Source organism: Fonsecaea monophora (assembly GCF_001642475.1).
Source record: "Fonsecaea monophora strain CBS 269.37 chromosome Unknown Scaff4, whole genome shotgun sequence".
NCBI classification, from domain to species: domain Eukaryota; kingdom Fungi; phylum Ascomycota; class Eurotiomycetes; order Chaetothyriales; family Herpotrichiellaceae; genus Fonsecaea; species Fonsecaea monophora.
In genome coordinates, this window is record NW_019173935.1 from 151,316 (window position 1) to 170,880 (window position 19,565).

Sequence of the window (19,565 nt, forward strand, 5' to 3'; positions counted from 1 at the left end):
CGAAGGAACCAGCACGGCGTTTAGATGACTGCAAGCGGGAACTGGAACGAGGTATCCGTGAAGGCCGAACAGCGAATTGGCCACAGTCTCCCAATTCAGTCGTGTTTCTCAGCATGCTTTGCACGGCACTGGAGCGAAGTGAGGCCATGGACGTTGTTGGTTGCAGGTCATCCTGTGTGGCGCCATTGTGGGAGACATCTTTCTGGATGTTGGGACTGATCTCTTCAAGTGGCATCGCGAGCCAACGTTTCGCATATCTGTACAAGTTATAGGCGCTATATGCTGAAAGAGGATAGATGAGGCCAGACGATGATGTGAGTAGGAGTGAGTCAGAGTAGACAGACGAGTGAAGAGGGGCGTTCAGGACGTAGAGGAGCTTGTTATGCTGAGAAGAGTGGCATGAGGGACTTCATCCAGAAGATGAGACTTGGTTGATGATGAGGAGGTGAAGAGAAGGTGAAGATGAAGGTTCCCAGGGGAGCATGTGCCTTGGGAAGGTGCCACCTTGTAACCTGCAAAGTGAAACTGCGTTGAGGCCTGGGAAGGGACGCGTTCGACAACATGGCAGGCACATGGCAGCAGATGGAAGAGCATCGTCGCGCCATCTTATACTGCCATGGTAGGAGTGTTCAGCTCATTGCTTTCATCATTAACTCAAACATCCCGTAACTTGTTCCTTCAGGTAGGCATCATGCTAATCTTTCCTACTCCACCACCACCCCGTCCTCCTCCACCGCGGTTACGGGTGGAAGAGGCTTCTTTGCTGTTCTTATACACAAATTCCTGCAGACCTGAATTGCTGGTGCTTGACCGTGCACTGACACTACTCTTGACCTTTCTTGTAATACCACCGCTGCCTCTCTTCCCCTTCGTCACCGCTGTCCTTCCCCTCGAGCTTCCGCTACCACGCTGCTGAGGGCCACGTGAGGCACGGCGATTCCAGGGCACGGATTTAGGATGAGAGTTGCGCTTTTTAGACGCAGCCTTTTGGGGTCGGGCCTCGAATGCAGACGTCTGTGAGACTGCAATCTGTTAGTAGCTGGTAGCAGCTAGCTGACAGCACTCAACTTACGTTTCTCGTTGAAGTGGCTCACATCGTCAGCCACACTGAAGTAGTGACTACTCTCGCTTTCATCGAGATCTTCATCACTTTCCGTCACCCGATCCGCATCCTCATCGTCGCTGATCTCCACAATTGATGGGTCAAAAGGTCCATCTACATCTTCCCCTCTGGCCTCTTTCATCGCCTTGTAGTCATTATATGCACTTCTGGCCAGCCGCAACAGGACAGGCCCAAACATCTGGAACGTTTCTGGGTTCATTCTGCAAATATTTCGAAGTGCGGCCTCATCTTGCGGAAACTGAGTGGCGATCTCTCGAAGTACAACATCGGATATTGAGGTCTGCCGTAAACCTTTCGTGATTTGAATCCGCTTGATTTCCTTCTTTGCATTATCAACAAAGTCATTCAGGATATGTTGGTGAACCTCGTCAAGCCCTCCCGTCCTGTCATCTGTAGTAATTGGAGGTCCGACTTTTGTATTCCTCTTGGACCGGGTGCCGCCAACAGCGGGGACTGGGTCAAAAAAGAAGTCGGCATCTTCTTCCACTTCGTCGACGAAATCTTCGTCGGTATCCTCATCAAACTGTGCGCGAGGAGGGATCTTGCGAGACCTAGGCTGCAACGGCGAAGAAACGTTCGTGGACACAGGATAGTCATCAGCAGCGGCTTTGACTCCTGTCCGTTGTGTTTTCTTCTTGGCCTTCGAGCCGCCGGCTTTGGTTTTCGATTTATCTCTCGGCGAGACCAAGACTTGTAAACTCAATGTTCCTCGACCGGTCTCGAATTCGGAGGCTCGGGGTCCTGGCTTCACATATTGCGTAGCGAAGCCTGCAGTATTGACCTTGTTATATTCCACCAAAGCATCCTCACTAATGAGCCGGTAGAACAATCTCTCGACGTCCCCCCTAACCAAATCTGCCCCGAGCCCGTATTCGCGAAGGTTATTGTGGTGGAGGTCGGCGATCTTCTTGTTTTTACCGCCTCGATAGACATCGACACAATGTAACAGGGTAACTTGCTCTCGAGACACTTGCTGGACGATACGAATTGCATTTCTGGCATGCTCTGAAAAGTCTTGCGTTTCGAAGGAGCTAGTTGAGTTACAATTGTCACAGGTATTGTTGCAGTCTTCTCGCTTGAAGTGTTCGTTGAAATATCCGAGCACTTGCTGTCTGCGGCAATCGCTGCGATTCTCGCAGAACTGGACGACGTTTCGCAACAAGTGCTTCTGCCTCTCCTTTTGCTGCCAATCACCATCGCCTTTCTCGATCATCCGCTTTATGGAGGTCGTGTCTCCGTAGCCATAGAAGAGATAGCACCCAGCTCTGCCTCCGTCTCGCCCAGCTCGACCTGTCTCCTGGTAGTAACCTTCGAGACTCTTGGGAATGGTGTGGTGGATGACAAATCGGACATCTGCCTTGTCAATACCCATGCCGAATGCAATCGTAGCAACGATGACTTTGTAGACGCCAGCTTGCCACTCTTTCTGGATATGAATTCGCTCTGGAGCTTCCAGTCCAGCATGGTAGTGGCGGGCTTGAATACCATATTCGTCCTGGAGTTGCTTCGCAACATCTTCACAAGCTTTGCGTGATAGGCAATAGATGATTCCTGCTTGGCCCTTATAAGACTCCTGGATGAGAGAGGCAATACTTGTAAGAACGGCTTGCTTGCTGCCTTTGGGTCTCACCTCATACGTGAGATTGGGTCTGTTGAAGCTCTGCGTAAAAACCTCAGCGCCGTCCATACCGAGGTTATGCATACAATCCACTTTCACGTTTTCGGTTGCAGTGGCGGTCAGGGCCATCACTGGCACATCCATGAAACGCCGACGAACTTCACCCACTGCCTTGTAGTCGGGGCGAAAATCATGTCCCCACTGGCTGACGCAGTGTGCCTCGTCAATCACAATGCGTGCAAGGCGTCTCCTCCTGTTCAAATCCAGAAAGACCTTGAAGAACGTCTCGCTTTTGTTGAGCATCTCGGGCGTGACATAAAGAAGCTGAACAAACTTTTCTGGCTCGTTAGATCGTAGCGCTTCGAGGATATAGTTTCTATGTTCTTGCGAGGTCTGGCCGTTGACCAGTACAGCTTGAATGTGCAATTTCTGCAAATGATCCACTTGATCCTGCATCAAGCTGAGCAATGGAGAGACGACGATAGTCACACCTGCAGTCCGCCCGCTTTGCACCACGGCTGGCAACTGATAGCAAAGAGACTTGCCTCCGCCAGTAGGCATCAGCACAAAGGCATCCTTGCCACTCAAAGTCGCGTTAATGGCTTCCAATTGATTGTGACGAAACTCGTGGAGATGAAATTTCTTCCTCAGAGTTGAGTGCACTTCTTTCGACCATGGATGTTGCATCAGAGCTGCTGGTGGAGGGCGAGATGTGGATGATGCGGATGCAGGTTTTTGGGGTGATACCCTGCGAATGTTGTCACTCACTTCACGCAGTGCAGACCGTCCACTTCGGACAGGGGACGGAGCTGCTATTGGCGGTAGATTTTGTTCATACTGTTCTGCTGCCTTGTACATTTCTTCGTCATCCAAACCATCCTCGAAGTCTTCATCATCGAATGAGAAGTCACGAGCTGGACTACCCATTGTTCTTGAAAAGTCGCCTTCGCCAGCCTTCGCACCCACACTGGCGAGCACACGACTCGGGCCAGGAATATTGAAGGCATGAGGTGTGGGAGAGATAAGCCTAGCATCAGCCGACACTTGAGCCCTCTTGGGAGATTCACGATAGGGAGAAGGGCTTCGGTTGGACGACTTGATAGCCATGTCAACTGCATCGTATCTGTACAAGGATGGAGTTTGACGAATTGATTGCGTCGAGAGATGAGAGAGACCCCGCGGAGTCTCACTCTTCATATTCTTCGACGTTGATTGAGGCGGCTTTTGAGTCGAGGCAACCAGGACCCTCTGATCCGAGACCTTTGAGATTGGAGACAACAAACGGTTCCGGTCTGATGTTGGATGGTCTCTCATTCTGCTGGAGGTCGACACTCCCACCTGTTCCAAAAGGTTGAAGATTGCGAGTTCTCGGGCGTCGATTTCGCGTTTCGCCCTGAAAATCTTATTGCATAGCGAAGTCAAGACATCCTCGGGATCATCAGGCTCAATAATATGACCCGCTTTACGAAGTTCTTCTCGCTGGTCAAGCATTTGTTCCCGTTGATTTCGGAGTTTGAACAGAGTGGCAGATTCTTCCTGAAGTCGCGTTGCTGCGTTGATCTTGTTTGCTATCGCCTTTTGGCGATCTTTCAGGTGGCTAGAAGCAGCGCCCCGTTCGCACATCTCCTCCAGGATTTGTCTGCCGACAACTTCCTTCGAATCCTCCAGTCGCTGCACGAGACTTTGTAACTGGTCTTTTCCGTTCATAACGAAGCTATCAATCAATGTTTTCTGTTCCAATGTCAAGTCGCCAGTAATGTTTGGTGTCGGAGTGCTGTTAATCGATCCAAATTCCACATTCGACGTCGTCTGCGGCGTGGATTTAGGTCTCATTCGGACGGCATCCACCGGTCCAGGCGATGCATGGACCGAGAGTTGTTGAGATCGAACTGGAGAGCGGGAAGCTGTCTCTGAGCCTGGTTCTTTTACCGTAAACCCGAGTAAGCCTGGACCAGACACATCCATGGAGAAAGCATCGCCAAAAGAATCTGTTTCAAACTTTTGAGCAGGAGTTACATCTTCGTCGTCGTCCGAATCAGGAATGATGTTTAACGATCGCTGAATTCGAGCTTTCAGAGGACGTGTTGAAGGATGTGACTGTTGGGCGTTTACTGTTGTATTCCTTTGGTAACCTTGACCTCCGTCAATTGCTTTGGTCCCACGATTCAATAAGGTGTCTGAGTCGGGAGCCGTGCTTCCGCTTCGAGTGCTTGTTTGAGTCAGGCTGATTTCTCCCTTAAGGCGTTTCCCGTTGACGCTGGTTTGGCTTCCGCGGATCGGAGAGGTTGTCGTCGTCGTCGTGTTGTGCTGGAGTATCTTTGTTGACGTTCGACTTGACTGCGGAGAGAGCAGATCCGACTCGTATTCATCGCTTTTCCTCTTCTTCCCTTTTTTCTTTGGCGATGGCTCTACGCGAGAAGCCGACCTTTCGTTCCATAGCTGAGTTGGGGGCCCAAATTCGCCAAAGGAAGAAGTCGTGGCGTCGCCGGTTAAATCAATTTCGTCGATGTCGAGGATGTCAATAGAATCGTCAAATTTTATGTCATCAAAGCTCGTCACTGGGGTACGCGGCTTCGGAATCTGCCGGGATATAGAAGGCGTTTCATATTTCTTCGAACGGCCGGATTGCAGCTTGTTGTCGTCTGAGGGTCGAGATGGAGTTGGGGTCGGAAGTGGGTTGGGCTCGCGTTGCAATTGAGTATGCAGTTTTGGTCGTGGAGGGATCTGTGGTGCCAGCTGCAATCTTGCCATGTCCTCGTCTGTGTCTGCTGCCTCCGACTCATCGTACAATATGCTGGCAGTATCAGCAATAACAGATATGTGCTCCAACGATCCAAAAGAGGGTGGGTGCTGCAAGAGCCATGAGAGGGAGCTGCTGAGATTATTCTTGGTCATAGGTCCGTCTCATCTTGCTGTATCTCAGAACACTTCTGCAGATACAGTGGTCTATAAAAGGGTGGACTTTGGAGTAGTTGTGTTCGCCTGCGCCAGTCGAGTTTGGAGGATGCCCAAGTCCCCGCCAAAGACGCGTTGAGACTGCTGGGTGCAGTGGGCGCGGTACGCGGCATCAGTGGTGGGATTGGGTGACTAATCTGCCAAGAGACACCAAGGCACGTGATCCAAATTTGCATACGAGGGTGGCACCCATGGCTTCGTTTCCTCTTCTCAACCACTACGAGGTACAAACTGTCAGTCGCCCGAAAAGTACTCGGTACACAAAGGTGCCAACGTCCTTGACGAACGCGTCGCTCCCAGTAGACTTGGAAGAGTCAGTTCTGCTTCTCATGCCAGGACCACCTTTTCTTGGGTGTGAGAGTGCCTCTTAAACCGATCACTTCCTTGCATGCGCCACCATGGCCAAGGGTAAGAAACCTAAGTCGGCAGACCAAAAGGCCCGCACAGCGGCGAAGCAAATGAAGAAGGCCGCGAAAGGCGAGAAAAAGAAAAGCGCCAAAGCAGCGGCTTTGAACGCCGATTCGGACGGTGACGACGATGGTGATCTTGATGCTATGCTAGCTGCTTACGCTGAAGAGCAGGCCAAGTACCTCAAGGTCACAGAGCAGCCTTGTGACCCTCCTGGCCCGAGGTCGTCCAGCACCATAGTCGCCTCGCCCTCCAACAGGAACGAGCTGTTCGTTTTTGGTGGCGAGTACCATGATGGGAGCACCGCCTCCTTCTACAATGACCTATTCGTATACCTCATCGATAAAGGTGAGTGGCACCAGATAGTCTCAGGAAACAGCCCCTTGCCCCGGAGCGGGCATGCCGCCTGTCGAGGCGGTAATACTGGTGGCATTTACGTCTCTGGGGGTGAATTTTCCTCCCCGAAGCAGAACCAATTTTATCATTATCACGACTTTTGGCATTTGGACACTGAAACAAGAGAGTGGACCAAGCTCGAACCACGGGGAAAAGGCAAAAGCCCACCTGCTAGAAGCGGTCACCGGATGACATATTTCAAGAACTATATTGTGCTCTTCGGCGGTTTTCAAGACACGTCACAGCAAACAAAGTACCTGAATGACACATGGATTTATGACTGCAAGGAGAATACGTGGCATGAGATGAAACTACAACCGGCAGCCCAAAGACCCGACCCTCGTTCCTCGTTCAGTTTGCTGCCCCACGAATCTGGCGCTGTTTTGTACGGAGGCTACTCTCGTGTGAAGACAACGACAGGTGCTGGAGCTAGCGGGAAGCAAGCTGGCAAAGGGAGCAGCGGTTCAGCCCCAGTGCGCAATATCCTCAAACCTCTTGTGCACCAAGATACATGGTTCCTCCGCATCACGCCGCCAGCCTCAGATGCCCCAAGCGGTACCCCTCCAGCACTCCGCTGGGAACGTCGGAAACGACCGGCCAATGCACCAAACCCACCTCGGGCAGGTGTAACCATGTCCTTCCATAAAGGGCGCGGGATCTTGTTCGGAGGCGTGCACGATGTCGAAGACAGCGAAGAAGGCATTGACAGCGAGTTTTTCAACGAGCTGTTTATCTGGAACATTGATCGAAATCGATTCTTTCCACTGAGCCTGAGAAGGCCGAAGGCCGGCGGCCCCAAAAAGCAACTCCAGAACGCAACCCGAGGAGGTCGGGCTCGAGGCAAGGCGGACGAGGAAGAACTCCTGCGCAACCTCGCGGCTCTCGAGACCAAGGGCACGATATCGGCCGCCGAGGGTATCGAGCTTGATATAAAGGACGAGGAAGAGCCTGAACCCGAGCCGCCGAAACGTGTCTATCCCGTGCGGTTCGAGATGCCCCATCCTCGCTTCAACGCGCAGCTTGCCGTACAGGATGACACGCTGTATATCTTTGGAGGCACCTTGGAGAAGAAAGACGTCGAAATCACGTTCTCTGACCTCTACGCCATTGACCTGGGCAAGCTCGACGGTGTGAAAGAACTGCACTACGTCGAACCGACCAATTGGAACGTGACTATCCAAGAAGATAGCGACGAGGAGATGGATGATGATGATGACGACGACGACGATGATGACCTCGAAGGCGGGGACGATGAGATGGAAGACATGGATACGGACGAAGACCTCGAAAGTAGAACGGACACCATGTCCATCGACACGCGGCCCTCCATCTCCACAGCCCAAACGACACCCATGTTACGGCCGACCGAACTCGAGACCGAACCCGAGATCCTTGCGTCGCAGGACCCCCGCCCCTTCCCACGCCCGTTCGAGTCTCGTCGAGACTTCTACACCCGCACCTCGGAAGACTGGCAGCGCTTGCTCATCGAGAAACAGTCGTACGGGGGCAGAGCTGAGATGGCGGCGTTGGCGGCAGAGCAGACGATCAAGGAGTTGAGGAAGAAGGCATTCGAACAGGCTGAGGAGAGGTGGTGGGATTGCCGCGAGGAGGTGGCAAGATTGGAGGACGAACAGGAAGAGGCGGGCATTGGCGAGATTGTCAGCATGGAAGGTCGGAGTGCTGACGCGGGCGCGGGCAGGAGACGTTAAGAACAGGAGGACCACAAGACATTTACGCGAGCCAGCAGGGGGGAAAGACCCATTGATAGGAACCAATTGACGGTGGGAAACAAAACCAGTATCTATTCCACTTTTCCTTTCCCTTGCAATCGATCCTTCACTCGTACAGTCATTCCCTGTACCGCGCCCTTTGCCCGTTTCACAAGGCCCGGTATTTTGCCCTGTCCAACCTCGTCAGCGCCAACGAATCTCCTGACCAACAAGTTGTAAATGCTCCCAAACGCCAATGCCATAACCGTACTCGTCAATATGATCACATTATATGGCATGGAAAAATCGGGTGTTGGCAATGGCAATAACAAGCTTGTCGTTCTAATATACACATCCCTAACATTTCCCGTGACTTGGTCGATTAGTTCTGGTGAAAGAATTCGAATTACCGCAGGAGGAATGTTAAACCCACGATTTGCATCGGGCGGGTATTCTGTATACCGAAGAATGGACTTTTCAAAGGCATAGGTTAGAGAGACGGTGGTGAGGGGTGGCACGTTGAGCAGAAGTTCAAGTTGTGTGCCCCGGTGTCGGTCGATCGCAGGTTGGTAATACATGTCCATAATGATTTTTTCTTCGTCAGGTTGGGAAGAGTCGAAAGGGGTTGAGGATGAATGCGTGATCCGTGCCTTAAGAGTGTGCATGAAGGGGCGCATGAACCAGGGTAGACTCTCAAAGTAGACGAATTGGACGGGCTCAGTCGAGGACGGGTTTGTAATGATAGTGCGCATGCCTCCGTGAGCAGCACCATGGCCAGTCATGGTTCTTTCTGCTCGGAGAAGTTCATGGCCCAAGTCGTGCTTCCTGGTGGTAGATTGTTGTTGGGGCAATTCAAGATCAAATTCTTCGAATGGCATTATCGCATAACACCTTGATTCGGTAGGGCCAGGCTCAGATTTGACCTCAAACCCACTGTGACTAACCAGTACCATTCGATCATGCGGGACATTCAGACACAAGGGTTTCGGATCAGGGCCCTCGTCGTCTGCCAGGGGACACGTCCCTGCCATCGTCCTTCCAAAGACATCCTTGAGAGACCATGACATTTCATCCACCATGTCGCGAGGATAGCAAGTATCGTGTGAATGGTAAGGCTTAGACTCGTCACAAACGAGCTGTTCAGGAGGAATTGGTCTCGGGATAGGATTATCTCGTGGTCGTTTGGATCGTTCAATATCGAGGACAATATCAATAGTCTGACTGATTTCAATCTGGCATTCGGCAACCCCAGAAGAACATTTTGGCCGCACGTCTATGGCCATGCTCTGCCATGAAGCGTCGAAAACCTTGTGTCCATCCAGAAGGCTTGAAATCCCAGCCTTGCCCTTGCACGGCAGGAGTTTCAGGAAGGGCGTCAGATTCTCTGTGCACACCACTTCTCCAGGAAGGACTCCATGCAAAAGGTGAAGATTTTGGGTGCTGTTTTGAAATGTCCCAGAAGGTTGGAAAGACAAGACAGGTTTGGTGGTCCTGGTTGAATCAATGAAATTCAACGAGGCACAGAAAAGGCCTGAGAGCGATTGGGTCAAAGTTGTCCACTTTGCAAATGCATCTTCCTCCGAATCCGCATCAATCCATGCCCATAATTCCACCCCAGTTCCCCCTTCTTTGGTGCCATCCCAGGGACGCGCACCCCAAAGCTCCGGATCCCAGCGCCCGGTGGTGAACCTTAGATGTAATTCTTGTGTATCGGCATGTCTGAGCGCCTGGCCCAGAGAACGAGGGAAGTATCTGAAGTTCTGGGATCCATAATCGAGGGCACTTTCGTTGCTGCGGAAGTCGAATGAAGCGAGGAGAGAACCGAGGGGTAAAGGAGTGAGAGTCAATCGCTCAGAGTAATCCGAGGCTGCGACGCTCAAAACCAGGAGCGCGACATTGAGGAGAAGAAATAGAAGCCGGGACATGCCGGCATCGTTATCAGTAACTTCTCATTCCGTTTGTGCTGAGATACACTGACAATAGTAGGGTCAAGTGCACAAAAAGGACACCGAGTCGCAGAGGAAAGTTGGACGTTACAAATTCTGCCGCAGTTCAGCCGATTCCTCCACCACTTCTTTCTCTCCATTTGCGGACTTGGGACTGCACATCGCAACGCTTCTCACAAAACAGACACCATAGAATTCGGACTCTATTCGATCGGACATTTCACCAGACACACACCGGAAAACCTACAGAGCCCATCAAGGTGTCAAAAAATCACTCGCCATGGCGGCCGAGCAGCGCAAGCTGCTTGAGCAGCTGATGGGGGACCAGTTCATGGGAATGGGCTCTTCCTCCTCCAAATCGGCGAACCTCACCCTCACTTCACCCAATGTTTGCCGTTCATACCTGGTCGGAACATGCCCCCACGACCTCTTCACAAACACAAAGCAAGATCTTGGCCCTTGCCCGAAAGCTCACCCGGAGAACCTGAAGATGGAATATGACTCCCTCTCGCAGGCAGAGAAACAGAAATACGGATTCGACTACGACTATATGAGAGATATGCAGAAATACATTGATGACTGCAATAGAAGGATTGACCAAGCGCAACGGCGGTTAGAGAAGACGCCCGATGAGATACGGCAGACGAACAACCTCCTCAAACTTATATCTGATCTGACCAAGACAATAAACACGGGTCTCCTCGAAGTCAGTTGTCTCGCAGAAATGGGGTCTGTCAGTCTGGCGTGCAGCGAATTCCACAAAGTCCGAACCGCAAAACTAGCCAAAGAACAAGCCGAGCGGGATCTGAAGTCGTTATCAGACACATCAGGTCCTTCAGGGCACCAAAAACTACAAGTGTGCGACGTCTGTGGCGCATATTTGTCCAGACTAGATAATGACAGACGATTGGCCGACCATTTCTACGGAAAAATGCACCTGGGATACGCGCAGATGAGGCGGACGCATGAAACGCTACAGAAAGAATTGAAGGGACGAGGGCCACCGCCAGCCAGGCCGCAGGAAGAGAACACGAGTGGGAGCCCCACAGGACCGAGAGGTTACGACGATGGAGGATATGGCGATGGTGGCGGATGGGGGAGAGGTGGTGGAGGATACGGACGAGGAGGCGGCGGTGGCTACGGTAGGGGCGGCGGAGGATACCGCGGACGAGGAAGGGGTCGGTGGTAGAATCGCCGGTCCTCTCCATCTCCATTGCCTCCTCCGAAGAGCGAGGACGTGCCTCCAGGATTTGTGGTCATGAAACATGATTGCGACGCATAGCGGGTGGGAAAATCGGGGTTGGGATTGGGGGATCAACGAACAAGTATGGCGTCGCCGGACTGGGGAGGCACTTGTTACTACTACACTCGGGCGTGGCGTTTGTCTCTTTCTGTCTCCTGTTGCACTATCAGCCTTGTTCTCGCAATGGGAGAAGAAGGAGGGGCGGTACAAGGATGTACAAGGATGCGGGAGATCGAGGCCGGGATGCAGGAGGAGGAAAGGCACCGCAAAAAAAAGCGACGTGATACCCGGAAATGCATACATCTTTTTTCTCCCTAAACCTTCAATCCTCTAGTTGCGCCCTGCTGTCCAGAAAGCATCAGGTCAATACGGAGAGCGCGAATCGACAAGCGTGCATAGAACCGGGTATTGCGTGCATTTATTGTATTGTATTGTATTCGTGAGGTATACATCTAGCGTAACATTCGCCAACTATACAATGGGCGCAAGTCAAGTCAGTGGACAGCGAACAGCAGACAACGAACAGCGAACAGCACCCACAACGCACCAGGAGACGAGCCATCTCAAAACGCGGGACAGATGCTCTGGGTCAGCCGCACCGACTCATGATGACGCTGCCGCTCCTTGTCCTGCTGTCGATGTCACTGGTTACTTGTCCCTACCAGAATTTTCTGGGCTTGCCCCTACTCTCTGCGCTGAGTTCGCTGGACTCGACCTGTTCGGCCCAGGATCCTCCTCCGCCGTCACCGCTCGCGCCACCTTCTCCTCCTCCTGCCAGATCGCCAGAGGTCCAGGCTGGGCCTGTATTCGTCCCTGCAGCCGTACCCGAAGCTGATGCTGATGCGCCTGTTGATGCGCCTGTTGATTCTCCGGTGGTAGGGTTATAGCCAGGGAGGGAGGGAAAGTCCGTTTCGACAGACCAGCCTGGCTGTTGGTTGTTGTCGCTGTTGTCGCCGTTGCCGCCGCTATAGCCACCATATCCTCCTCTTCCTCTGGGATTCCCTCGACCTCTTCCTCGTGCGCCGCCTCTGCCGCCGCCTCGTCCCCTCCCTCGTCCCCGTCCCCGGTCTTCATGCCACTCGTACATCTTCAAGTCATCCTCCTCACCGGGGCCTGATGGTGGTGGCGGTGGCGGTCCAGAGGAGTATCCTCCTCTCCTCCCCCCTCTCCCGTTGATCTGCTGCTCGTCCTTGTCCCGATCCCACTCCCTCCCCAGCTGGCCCGCCATCTTCCTCTGCCGGTTCTTCTCCCTCTCCCCTTCCATCACTCTCCGGTCCTTGGCGTCCCTCACCCGCCTCTCCTTCGCTTGTCGTTCTCTCGCCTCAAAGTTTGCGGCGTCCTCCTGCGCCCGCGCGTGCGCTGCCGCGAGGGACTGCGACCGTTCCTTCGCCGCGGCGAGTTTGGCCGTCAGTTCTTCGTCGGAGAGTTTTGGGGGGCGTATCCCCCCCGTGGAGAGGCGATCGCCGCGCACCGCAGGGATGCGAGGTGCAGTGGTGTTTGACGGGCCGCTGGGTATCCCGGCGGTGTTCCCAGCGGCGGCGGCGGCGGTCGATTCTGACGCAGGGTCTTCAGCCGGCGGCTGCTGAGCTGCCGGTTCAGAGGGTGTAGTGTTTGTTTCTGGGGTTTGTCGACCCCGTCTCCCCTGGGGCCGTGTAGACTTGGTATCTTTTCCCGCCGGTGGTGGTGGTGTCGGTGCAGCCGCCCACTTGGAGTCCTCCAACCCGACAGCAGGTTTCCTACTGGCGCTTTCTCCCCGTCCAGGGCCATAGCCACCTCTCCCCCTCTGCTTGGGCTTGAACCCCGGGAATGACGGTTCAGTCGGCGTCGGTGGCTTCACCGCCGTTGCAGGTTCGGCCGCCGGCGGTGGAATAGATTCGGCAGCGACAGGCGGAGGGACAGCGGGAGAACTGGTCACGGCCGTAGAGGGCTCAAGCGAGACCTGCTCAAGTTGAGCGGCGACCTTCTCCGGGGAGGGTGGTTCGTCAAAGGGAATGATTTCGTCGTCAAACAGATCGTCGTCCCCGCGGGATTGGGCAAAGTGGTCCATGGCTGTGATTGAGGATAAAACAACAAAAAGGGTACGCAATAAAACAGAGGACCAACGGCAAACGATCCCTATAGGGAATGGGTATACTCTATAACAATGATGTGCAACAAAACCAAAAAGAGGCAGACCCTTCCTCCAAGAGTACAAATTTGTGGTTTTGCTGGTAAGGAATGGACCGGGGAAATATTAAAGGTCGGAATATGATGATCTGCACAACGCTGCTCCGCATTTCTCAACTAAATCTTGGGGAAAATCGCCGAGCTGCACGGTGCAGGGCAGAGCTTCAGGGTCGAACACATTCAGGAGTTGGCTTTACAAGACGAAGCAGTGTTTTTTAGCAGTCATGATTTTCCCCTTCTATCAATCAGTCCAACACCAAAATCCCATGTTCACTTTTACAAAAGCTCGTTGGAGCCCCCCTGTATAAATCACGAATTTCTTTACTCTGGGTTGTCCTCCGCAGTAATCAGAATGGTGGCAACCAGAACGGATATCCTCCATTCTTGACCCGAAAGACACTCATCAAGAAGCTATACATCCCGAAAAGGATCGCGGCCCAGATGATGACCGCGGCTTGCTGGGTCTTGGGGTCCTTGATCCGCGGCACTCGCAAAGCTAGATTGATCGTTGCGAAGGCGAGGAGTGCATCTGGTAATTGGCAAGAATTAGCAAGAACATCTTTATAGACAGACTGTATTTTACTGGTTGTCGTCGGCCGGCAGACTTACACATTGCAGCGACAATTTGTGTCTCCATCCCATACTGGTTCTGAAACCCGCCAGCGAAGTAGCTGATTCCCCCACGTCCGTTTCCAGCAACATAGGGTACCCTGCGAATATGGTTGAACATATGGCCACTAGTAAAGAGCAAGATCATGATCAAGCTGATACCCGCCCACAAGTTGCGGTTCTGAATGATTGGCATCAGGTAGGGATAAGCGACAGTAATGAATGTGAACAGGCCCAAGGTGATGGTCAGGAACGCGCCGATTCTTGCATAGTTGATAGGTCGGACGATGGGAGGATAATCGCCAGGAGGGAGATGGCGTTGGAGCCAGCCATAGACGCCTTCAGCCGATTGAGGACCGAGGAAATCGAGTCGGAGGGGTTGACCTTCAGGTTTGGCATGCTCGCCGACGGTAGGGGGGAAGAAGAGGAGGACAGGAGCGGTTTGAAGTTGGAGCTGTATGGGAAGTCTGTCAGCAAAGAGCTCGTCACCGTCCCAGAACTAATGCCACCAACAAACCTTCATGAAGACGTTTCTGCCCTGATCGAAATCAATGGTGCTCAGAAGCAACCTCTTGTCCCCATTACGATCGCCCTTCTGCCAGCTTTTCCCCAAAATGCTCCATTCCGGATCGAACTCTCGACAGATCCCACAAGCGTATTTGGCATCTCGAGCAGTCAGCAGGACAGCCAGAGAGTAGTCCCGAGGCGAGGCTGTCAGTTCATAGTAGCTTTTCTCGTCGAGTTCGAAAGGTGCGGAGGAGGCCTGTTTGGCAAAGTAGGTGTCGAATTTGTTTGTCGTGGCAACCTTTTTAGCGGAGACCCCGGCCGTCAGGGAGAGCGCTGTGAGCGCCAGCAGTCTCAATAGCCGCATGTCTTTGGCCTGGGCAAGATGAAGGAGTTTGGATACGGAGAGGGGACTTGGGAAACTACAGCCCGCGAGACAGGGTGTTCAATTGAATTCTTCGGCAAAGTTGCATGTTTTACGAATCATTCAGATGGGGCTCAATTGCATCCTCCGCTACAACCACTTGATGCACAGGACACCCAGTTGTCTCTATGGATGAAAATATGGAGGATTCATCTCGGTCGTATTGAAAGGTCTGGTTTTTACATTCCAAGGTGCATAAAATGCTTTCAATCTTGCACATTTACACTCTTGAGCAGATCTAGTTCACTGTTTCCGACACTCCCGCCAACAGTGACTCCGCTTGTAGCTTCATAGTGTCTTGGAACCAGAATCCTTGTGTTTGAGAGACCGAGGAATCGAAGAGAAAGCCACTCAGAATGTCGACCGTGTCTTCCCAGGTGAGGAGTCCCATATCGTGAGCCTGACGCGCAAACTGTTCGTGGAACCAACCATCAAATAGCTCGCTGCTCAAGGCAGGCTGCTGACGGCGTTGTTCATAGATGGCGCCGACGTAGAAAGCCCAGAGTCTCGCATTCTTCCATTTATGCCATTCGGGGCTGTCTCTGGGACGCTCGCTCTTGACAAGCAGAGGTCGCAATGTTTCGAGCACATTCCCCGCCCAAATATTCTTACCGCAGACATCGTTTTGGAAAGTAAGAGCCCGTGACCACTTGACAGCACTGATGGAAATGTATTGCTGGGCGTAATCGTAGTCGAGTTCTGGTCCCGAATCCGTCTCGGCGAGCTGCTTGAATCGGCAATAGCGGTTGACCAGCGTTCCCAGAGCAATGCCCCAGCTATACTGGCCCCAGCCGAGAAGCATTGTGGCAACATTGGCAGGTAGCCCATCGGACCACCTACGGCGCCATCGGGCACAAATCTCGCGACACAGCCTGATGCAAGCCGTCATCTCATCCGAGTCGATCGTCGGGTCAAAGGGGTAGAAATCCAACGGCGCAGGGGGGAGGGTCGGCTCGATGGCTCGCAGAAACGGCGCGAAGGCCTTTGGCAGCCACTCGTAGACGTCAAAAGCAGGAGGGGTCAAGAGCTGCGTGGACATATTCAGGTCTGCGTATAGAAAGAAAAACAAAAGCTCGATCATCGTCAATCCTATCTCGTCGAGCTTGTCGAAAAGACCTCGGCCCTGCTCGAAGTGCTGGTCAACGAACTTTCTGAGCATCTTCCCGTGCATTTGCGCTGCTTCGACATTTTCTGCCGCGATCTCAGCGGTCCATATCATGAAAATGTGCCACCAGATCCAGTGATCGACTTTGGATATGCCGGCCAGTTTCTGCCGCAATGCAGCCGTGCTCTTAGCACGGTAGACCAAAGACTTTTGTACCAGGGACCGACCTTGACTAGTGTCAGCTCCTGTGCACATTGCGACAAGTGCAGCATTGCTGCCAATGAAAGCCAGAGCGGTTCCCTTGTCCAGTAACCCTGCGGAGCACACCCGCCAGTCAACTTTGGCACGAGCGTTTGCGAGGTTGTCCTTGGATTTGACATCGAGCCGCCATGTTGCGGGAATAAGGATATCTCGGTAGAAGGTCACAATCCTATTCTCTTCCACAGTGATGGGGACTGCGGACGCGCTAAACGGATCAGAATTGCCTTTGTTGAGGACGGTGACTGGTGACAGGGTCTGGAGCTGTCGTTTCTCTTGTAGGAGCATGAGACGCCGATTCTCGTCATTTGGGTCTGTGCCCTGCTCGGCCCTTGGCACATTATCGCCAACGGCATTGTCCTTGGACGGACCAGGTTGATGCTATACCAACATTAGACATTCTGAAAACAAGCAGGCTTCGTCCTTACCACTGATGGCGGCGGTTGTGGCTGCGGCTGCGGCTGCTTAAGCCTTCCTGGAATCTTCACAGAGGCACGTAAGGCTTTGTTTTTTTCCTGTCGCTCCCAGCTGCGGTAGTTGTTCTGAATGTGCGAGAATACCCGGTGCCGATGCGGCAATGTCTTCATATTTTGAGCATCATAATTGACCCACAAAACGGCTGGAGCCTCCATCGCGCTGTGAGACTAGTACAGTCCGCACTGGACTCGAGGAAAGTAGAAGATGGTCTCTGCGTGTCAAAGAGAGAGCGAGGGTCGAATAGAATAGACTCCGCTTCGTTGAAGATGGGCATCCGGCTGGACTTTTAAGACTTCTCCCAAGAACCCCAGGCCCTCCGCACCCATCGTCGCACGGGTAGCCACCTTTGTCACGCCGCGGCATTTCGGTTGGCACCGAGCAATTGTGCATAGCAGAAGGATCAGAGTAAGTCCTCATGGGCGAATGGCGTTTATCGTTGCGGGATGGGTGTTGGGAGTGCCGCAGAAAGAGTGATAACTTCTGATACATTTGACTGGCTGGCCCTTTGCCCACTTTGCGCAGGCTGCTGTTTTAACGGCTTCGCTTAACTGGCGCAGTGGAGAATGGCTGACTCAAAACTGACCGGACTGTCACCATAGTCTCTCCCTACCTGCCGCCTCACGTGGAGTCAGACTTCTTGACCCTTTCTACCTGTACGGGCCGAACAAAGTGTATTTGGCATATGGGTCTCCCAAGGACACGCTATGGCCCAGACACCCGTAAAGTCAATTCCAAAGACATCTCTTTCCGTCTGAATCCAACAGGCTAACAAAAGTCATACTGATGTGACCTGAGATAGGCCTGCCCATTTAACGCACGGATTCTACCATTACACGAATGCTCCAGATCGCCGTTCCTCACAAGTGAAACCTCCACCTCGGATCTTCATCTCCAAGCCAGGGCCCATCGACCGGAGCATTCTCTGCTGTTCTAGCCTCTCTTCGCTCATTCTGCCTCTTCAAAACCATCCACAAGGTCGTAGTCACGATCAAATTAGCCACCATGTAGGCCAATGCGAACGAGTGACCCAGAAAATACCTGGGTGCTGTTTCTGTTCGATAGAGCTGGGTACCGAGAACAGCTCCCAGATTCCCCAGCGAGATCTGCAATGCATTGGCAACAGCTCTCTTGGTCTGACCACTGACATTGTTTGCTGGCCAGGCAAGGGTCAACGCCACGGATGGATAGATGCCGGCTGCAGCGAATATGATTCCCACATATGACACGCCCGGCCTTGGGTCGCTAAGGAGTAGAATGTATCCAATGATGGCGAGGGACGACGACATCAGGATAAATGGTGTCCGGGTGCAATATCTCTCGGAGAGCACCGCAAGGCCAATGGTAAGGAAAAAAGCGATTGCATAAGGTGGAATAGTCATAAGCTGTGCTTGGGCCGACGAATATCCAAGAGACTTGATGATGGTCGGAAGAAAGAGTGACAACGTGTATAGGGGAAGTGAGAGCGTGTGAAACCCGAAGGCGTAGAGGTAGCATTTGATATCAGTAAAGGCTTTTTTGACGTTGTTCCAGTCCAACTTCTCGTCCTGGGTTGCATCGCTGTCGACCTTGAGACGGTGCTGGATGTACTCTCGCTCCTCGTTGCTCAAGAATTTTGCTGTATCTGGGTAGTTGTGGATGAAGAAGTATGCAGCTATCGAGACCACAACAGTAAGTAGACCTTCCTGCGGAGCCTTTAGTATGCGCACGATGACTTTGAACAGGATTACTGACCAGAATAAATATCCATCTCCACCCATTATAGCCACCAACTCCTCTCATATGAGCAATCCCCCATGCGAGGATACCACCGAAAGCTCCTGCCAGCGAAGCTGCGCTGAAGAATAGAGCCACGCGAAACTGTCGCTCATTGCGCTTGTACCACATTGACAAGTAGAAGACGATGCCTGCCGACATGCATTGTCAGCCCAACGACGCTTAGGGCCACGGGAAGAGGATTACATACCGGGAAATAGTCCAGATTCAGCCACTCCCAGGAAAAATCGAACAACAAAAAAGCCATCACGGGATTGAGTGACACCCATGAGTGTACTCACGACACCCCATGTGAGCGTCAGTGTCGGCAGCCAAAATCTCGGAGTCCACATTTTCAGAATCAGATTGCAGGGAACTTCGAAAAGAACATAGCCGATGAAGTAAAGCGTCAATCCGGTTAGATATTGGTCTCCCGTCATATTCAAGTCGGTTGCCAGGCCCTCGATACGTGCATTGCCGACATTGCTCCGGTCGAGAAACGAAAGAAGATACAGCGAGGTCAGGGCTGGAAGAAGGGTGAGGTCGAGCTTGCGCACAAGAGCTCGCTCATTGATATGACCTTCAAGACTTTCATCGAAACCGGTCGGGGAAACACCTTTCTCTGTTGGGCTGGAACTGTCGAGGGGGGCTTTTTCGATTGAAGCCATTGTCCTATGTCGTTACTACCGGCACTCGCTCTCTCCGAACAACGGGTTTTGATTCAAGAGAAGGTAGAGAGTGCAACAGAAGCGTGGACATGGCTAGGAGATAGCTGCAGGGAACGGAGTGGTTCATATAGATCCTCGATACCGTTGTAGGAAGGTCAGCATTCGAGCGCATAGATCCATGACGCTTCTCCCAACCGTTGTGGG

General features: G+C 52.7%; 8 protein-coding genes across 8 annotated transcripts; 2 read left to right on the top strand and 6 right to left on the bottom strand.

Moving 5' to 3' along the window:
- Positions 1-678: 678 nt before the first annotated feature.
- Positions 679-5,636, bottom strand: AYO21_01047 (hypothetical protein; the record flags this gene model as incomplete). The annotated part of the gene is made up of 2 exons (XM_022651031.1): positions 679-1,022; positions 1,073-5,636. 2 exons carry the CDS (start codon positions 5,634-5,636, stop codon positions 679-681), a joined length of 4,908 nt encoding a protein of 1,635 aa, XP_022516509.1.
- A 458-nt stretch (positions 5,637-6,094) lies between these two features.
- AYO21_01048 (hypothetical protein) lies at positions 6,095-8,209 on the top strand (the record flags this gene model as incomplete). The annotated part of the gene is made up of 1 exon (XM_022651032.1): positions 6,095-8,209. One exon carries the CDS (start codon positions 6,095-6,097, stop codon positions 8,207-8,209), a length of 2,115 nt encoding a protein of 704 aa, XP_022516510.1.
- A 92-nt stretch (positions 8,210-8,301) lies between these two features.
- Positions 8,302-10,134, bottom strand: AYO21_01049 (hypothetical protein; the record flags this gene model as incomplete). Its single annotated transcript, XM_022651033.1, has 1 exon — positions 8,302-10,134. The coding sequence occupies one exon, from the start codon at positions 10,132-10,134 to the stop codon at positions 8,302-8,304; it is 1,833 nt and encodes a 610-aa protein (XP_022516511.1).
- A 301-nt stretch (positions 10,135-10,435) lies between these two features.
- Positions 10,436-11,344, top strand: AYO21_01050 (hypothetical protein; the record flags this gene model as incomplete). Its single annotated transcript, XM_022651034.1, has 1 exon — positions 10,436-11,344. One exon carries the CDS (start codon positions 10,436-10,438, stop codon positions 11,342-11,344), a length of 909 nt encoding a protein of 302 aa, XP_022516512.1.
- Positions 11,345-12,056: 712 nt separating this feature from the next.
- AYO21_01051 (hypothetical protein) lies at positions 12,057-13,445 on the bottom strand (the record flags this gene model as incomplete). The annotated part of the gene is made up of 1 exon (XM_022651035.1): positions 12,057-13,445. One exon carries the CDS (start codon positions 13,443-13,445, stop codon positions 12,057-12,059), a length of 1,389 nt encoding a protein of 462 aa, XP_022516513.1.
- Positions 13,446-13,911: 466 nt separating this feature from the next.
- AYO21_01052 (hypothetical protein) lies at positions 13,912-15,044 on the bottom strand (the record flags this gene model as incomplete). Its single annotated transcript, XM_022651036.1, has 3 exons — positions 13,912-14,093; positions 14,174-14,627; positions 14,691-15,044. The coding sequence occupies 3 exons, from the start codon at positions 15,042-15,044 to the stop codon at positions 13,912-13,914; spliced, it is 990 nt and encodes a 329-aa protein (XP_022516514.1).
- A 295-nt stretch (positions 15,045-15,339) lies between these two features.
- Positions 15,340-17,096, bottom strand: AYO21_01053 (hypothetical protein; the record flags this gene model as incomplete). The annotated part of the gene is made up of 2 exons (XM_022651037.1): positions 15,340-16,845; positions 16,893-17,096. 2 exons carry the CDS (start codon positions 17,094-17,096, stop codon positions 15,340-15,342), a joined length of 1,710 nt encoding a protein of 569 aa, XP_022516515.1.
- Positions 17,097-17,798: 702 nt separating this feature from the next.
- Positions 17,799-19,361, bottom strand: AYO21_01054 (hypothetical protein; the record flags this gene model as incomplete). Its single annotated transcript, XM_022651038.1, has 3 exons — positions 17,799-18,623; positions 18,673-18,845; positions 18,905-19,361. The coding sequence occupies 3 exons, from the start codon at positions 19,359-19,361 to the stop codon at positions 17,799-17,801; spliced, it is 1,455 nt and encodes a 484-aa protein (XP_022516516.1).
- Between the last annotated feature and the right edge of the window lie 204 nt (positions 19,362-19,565).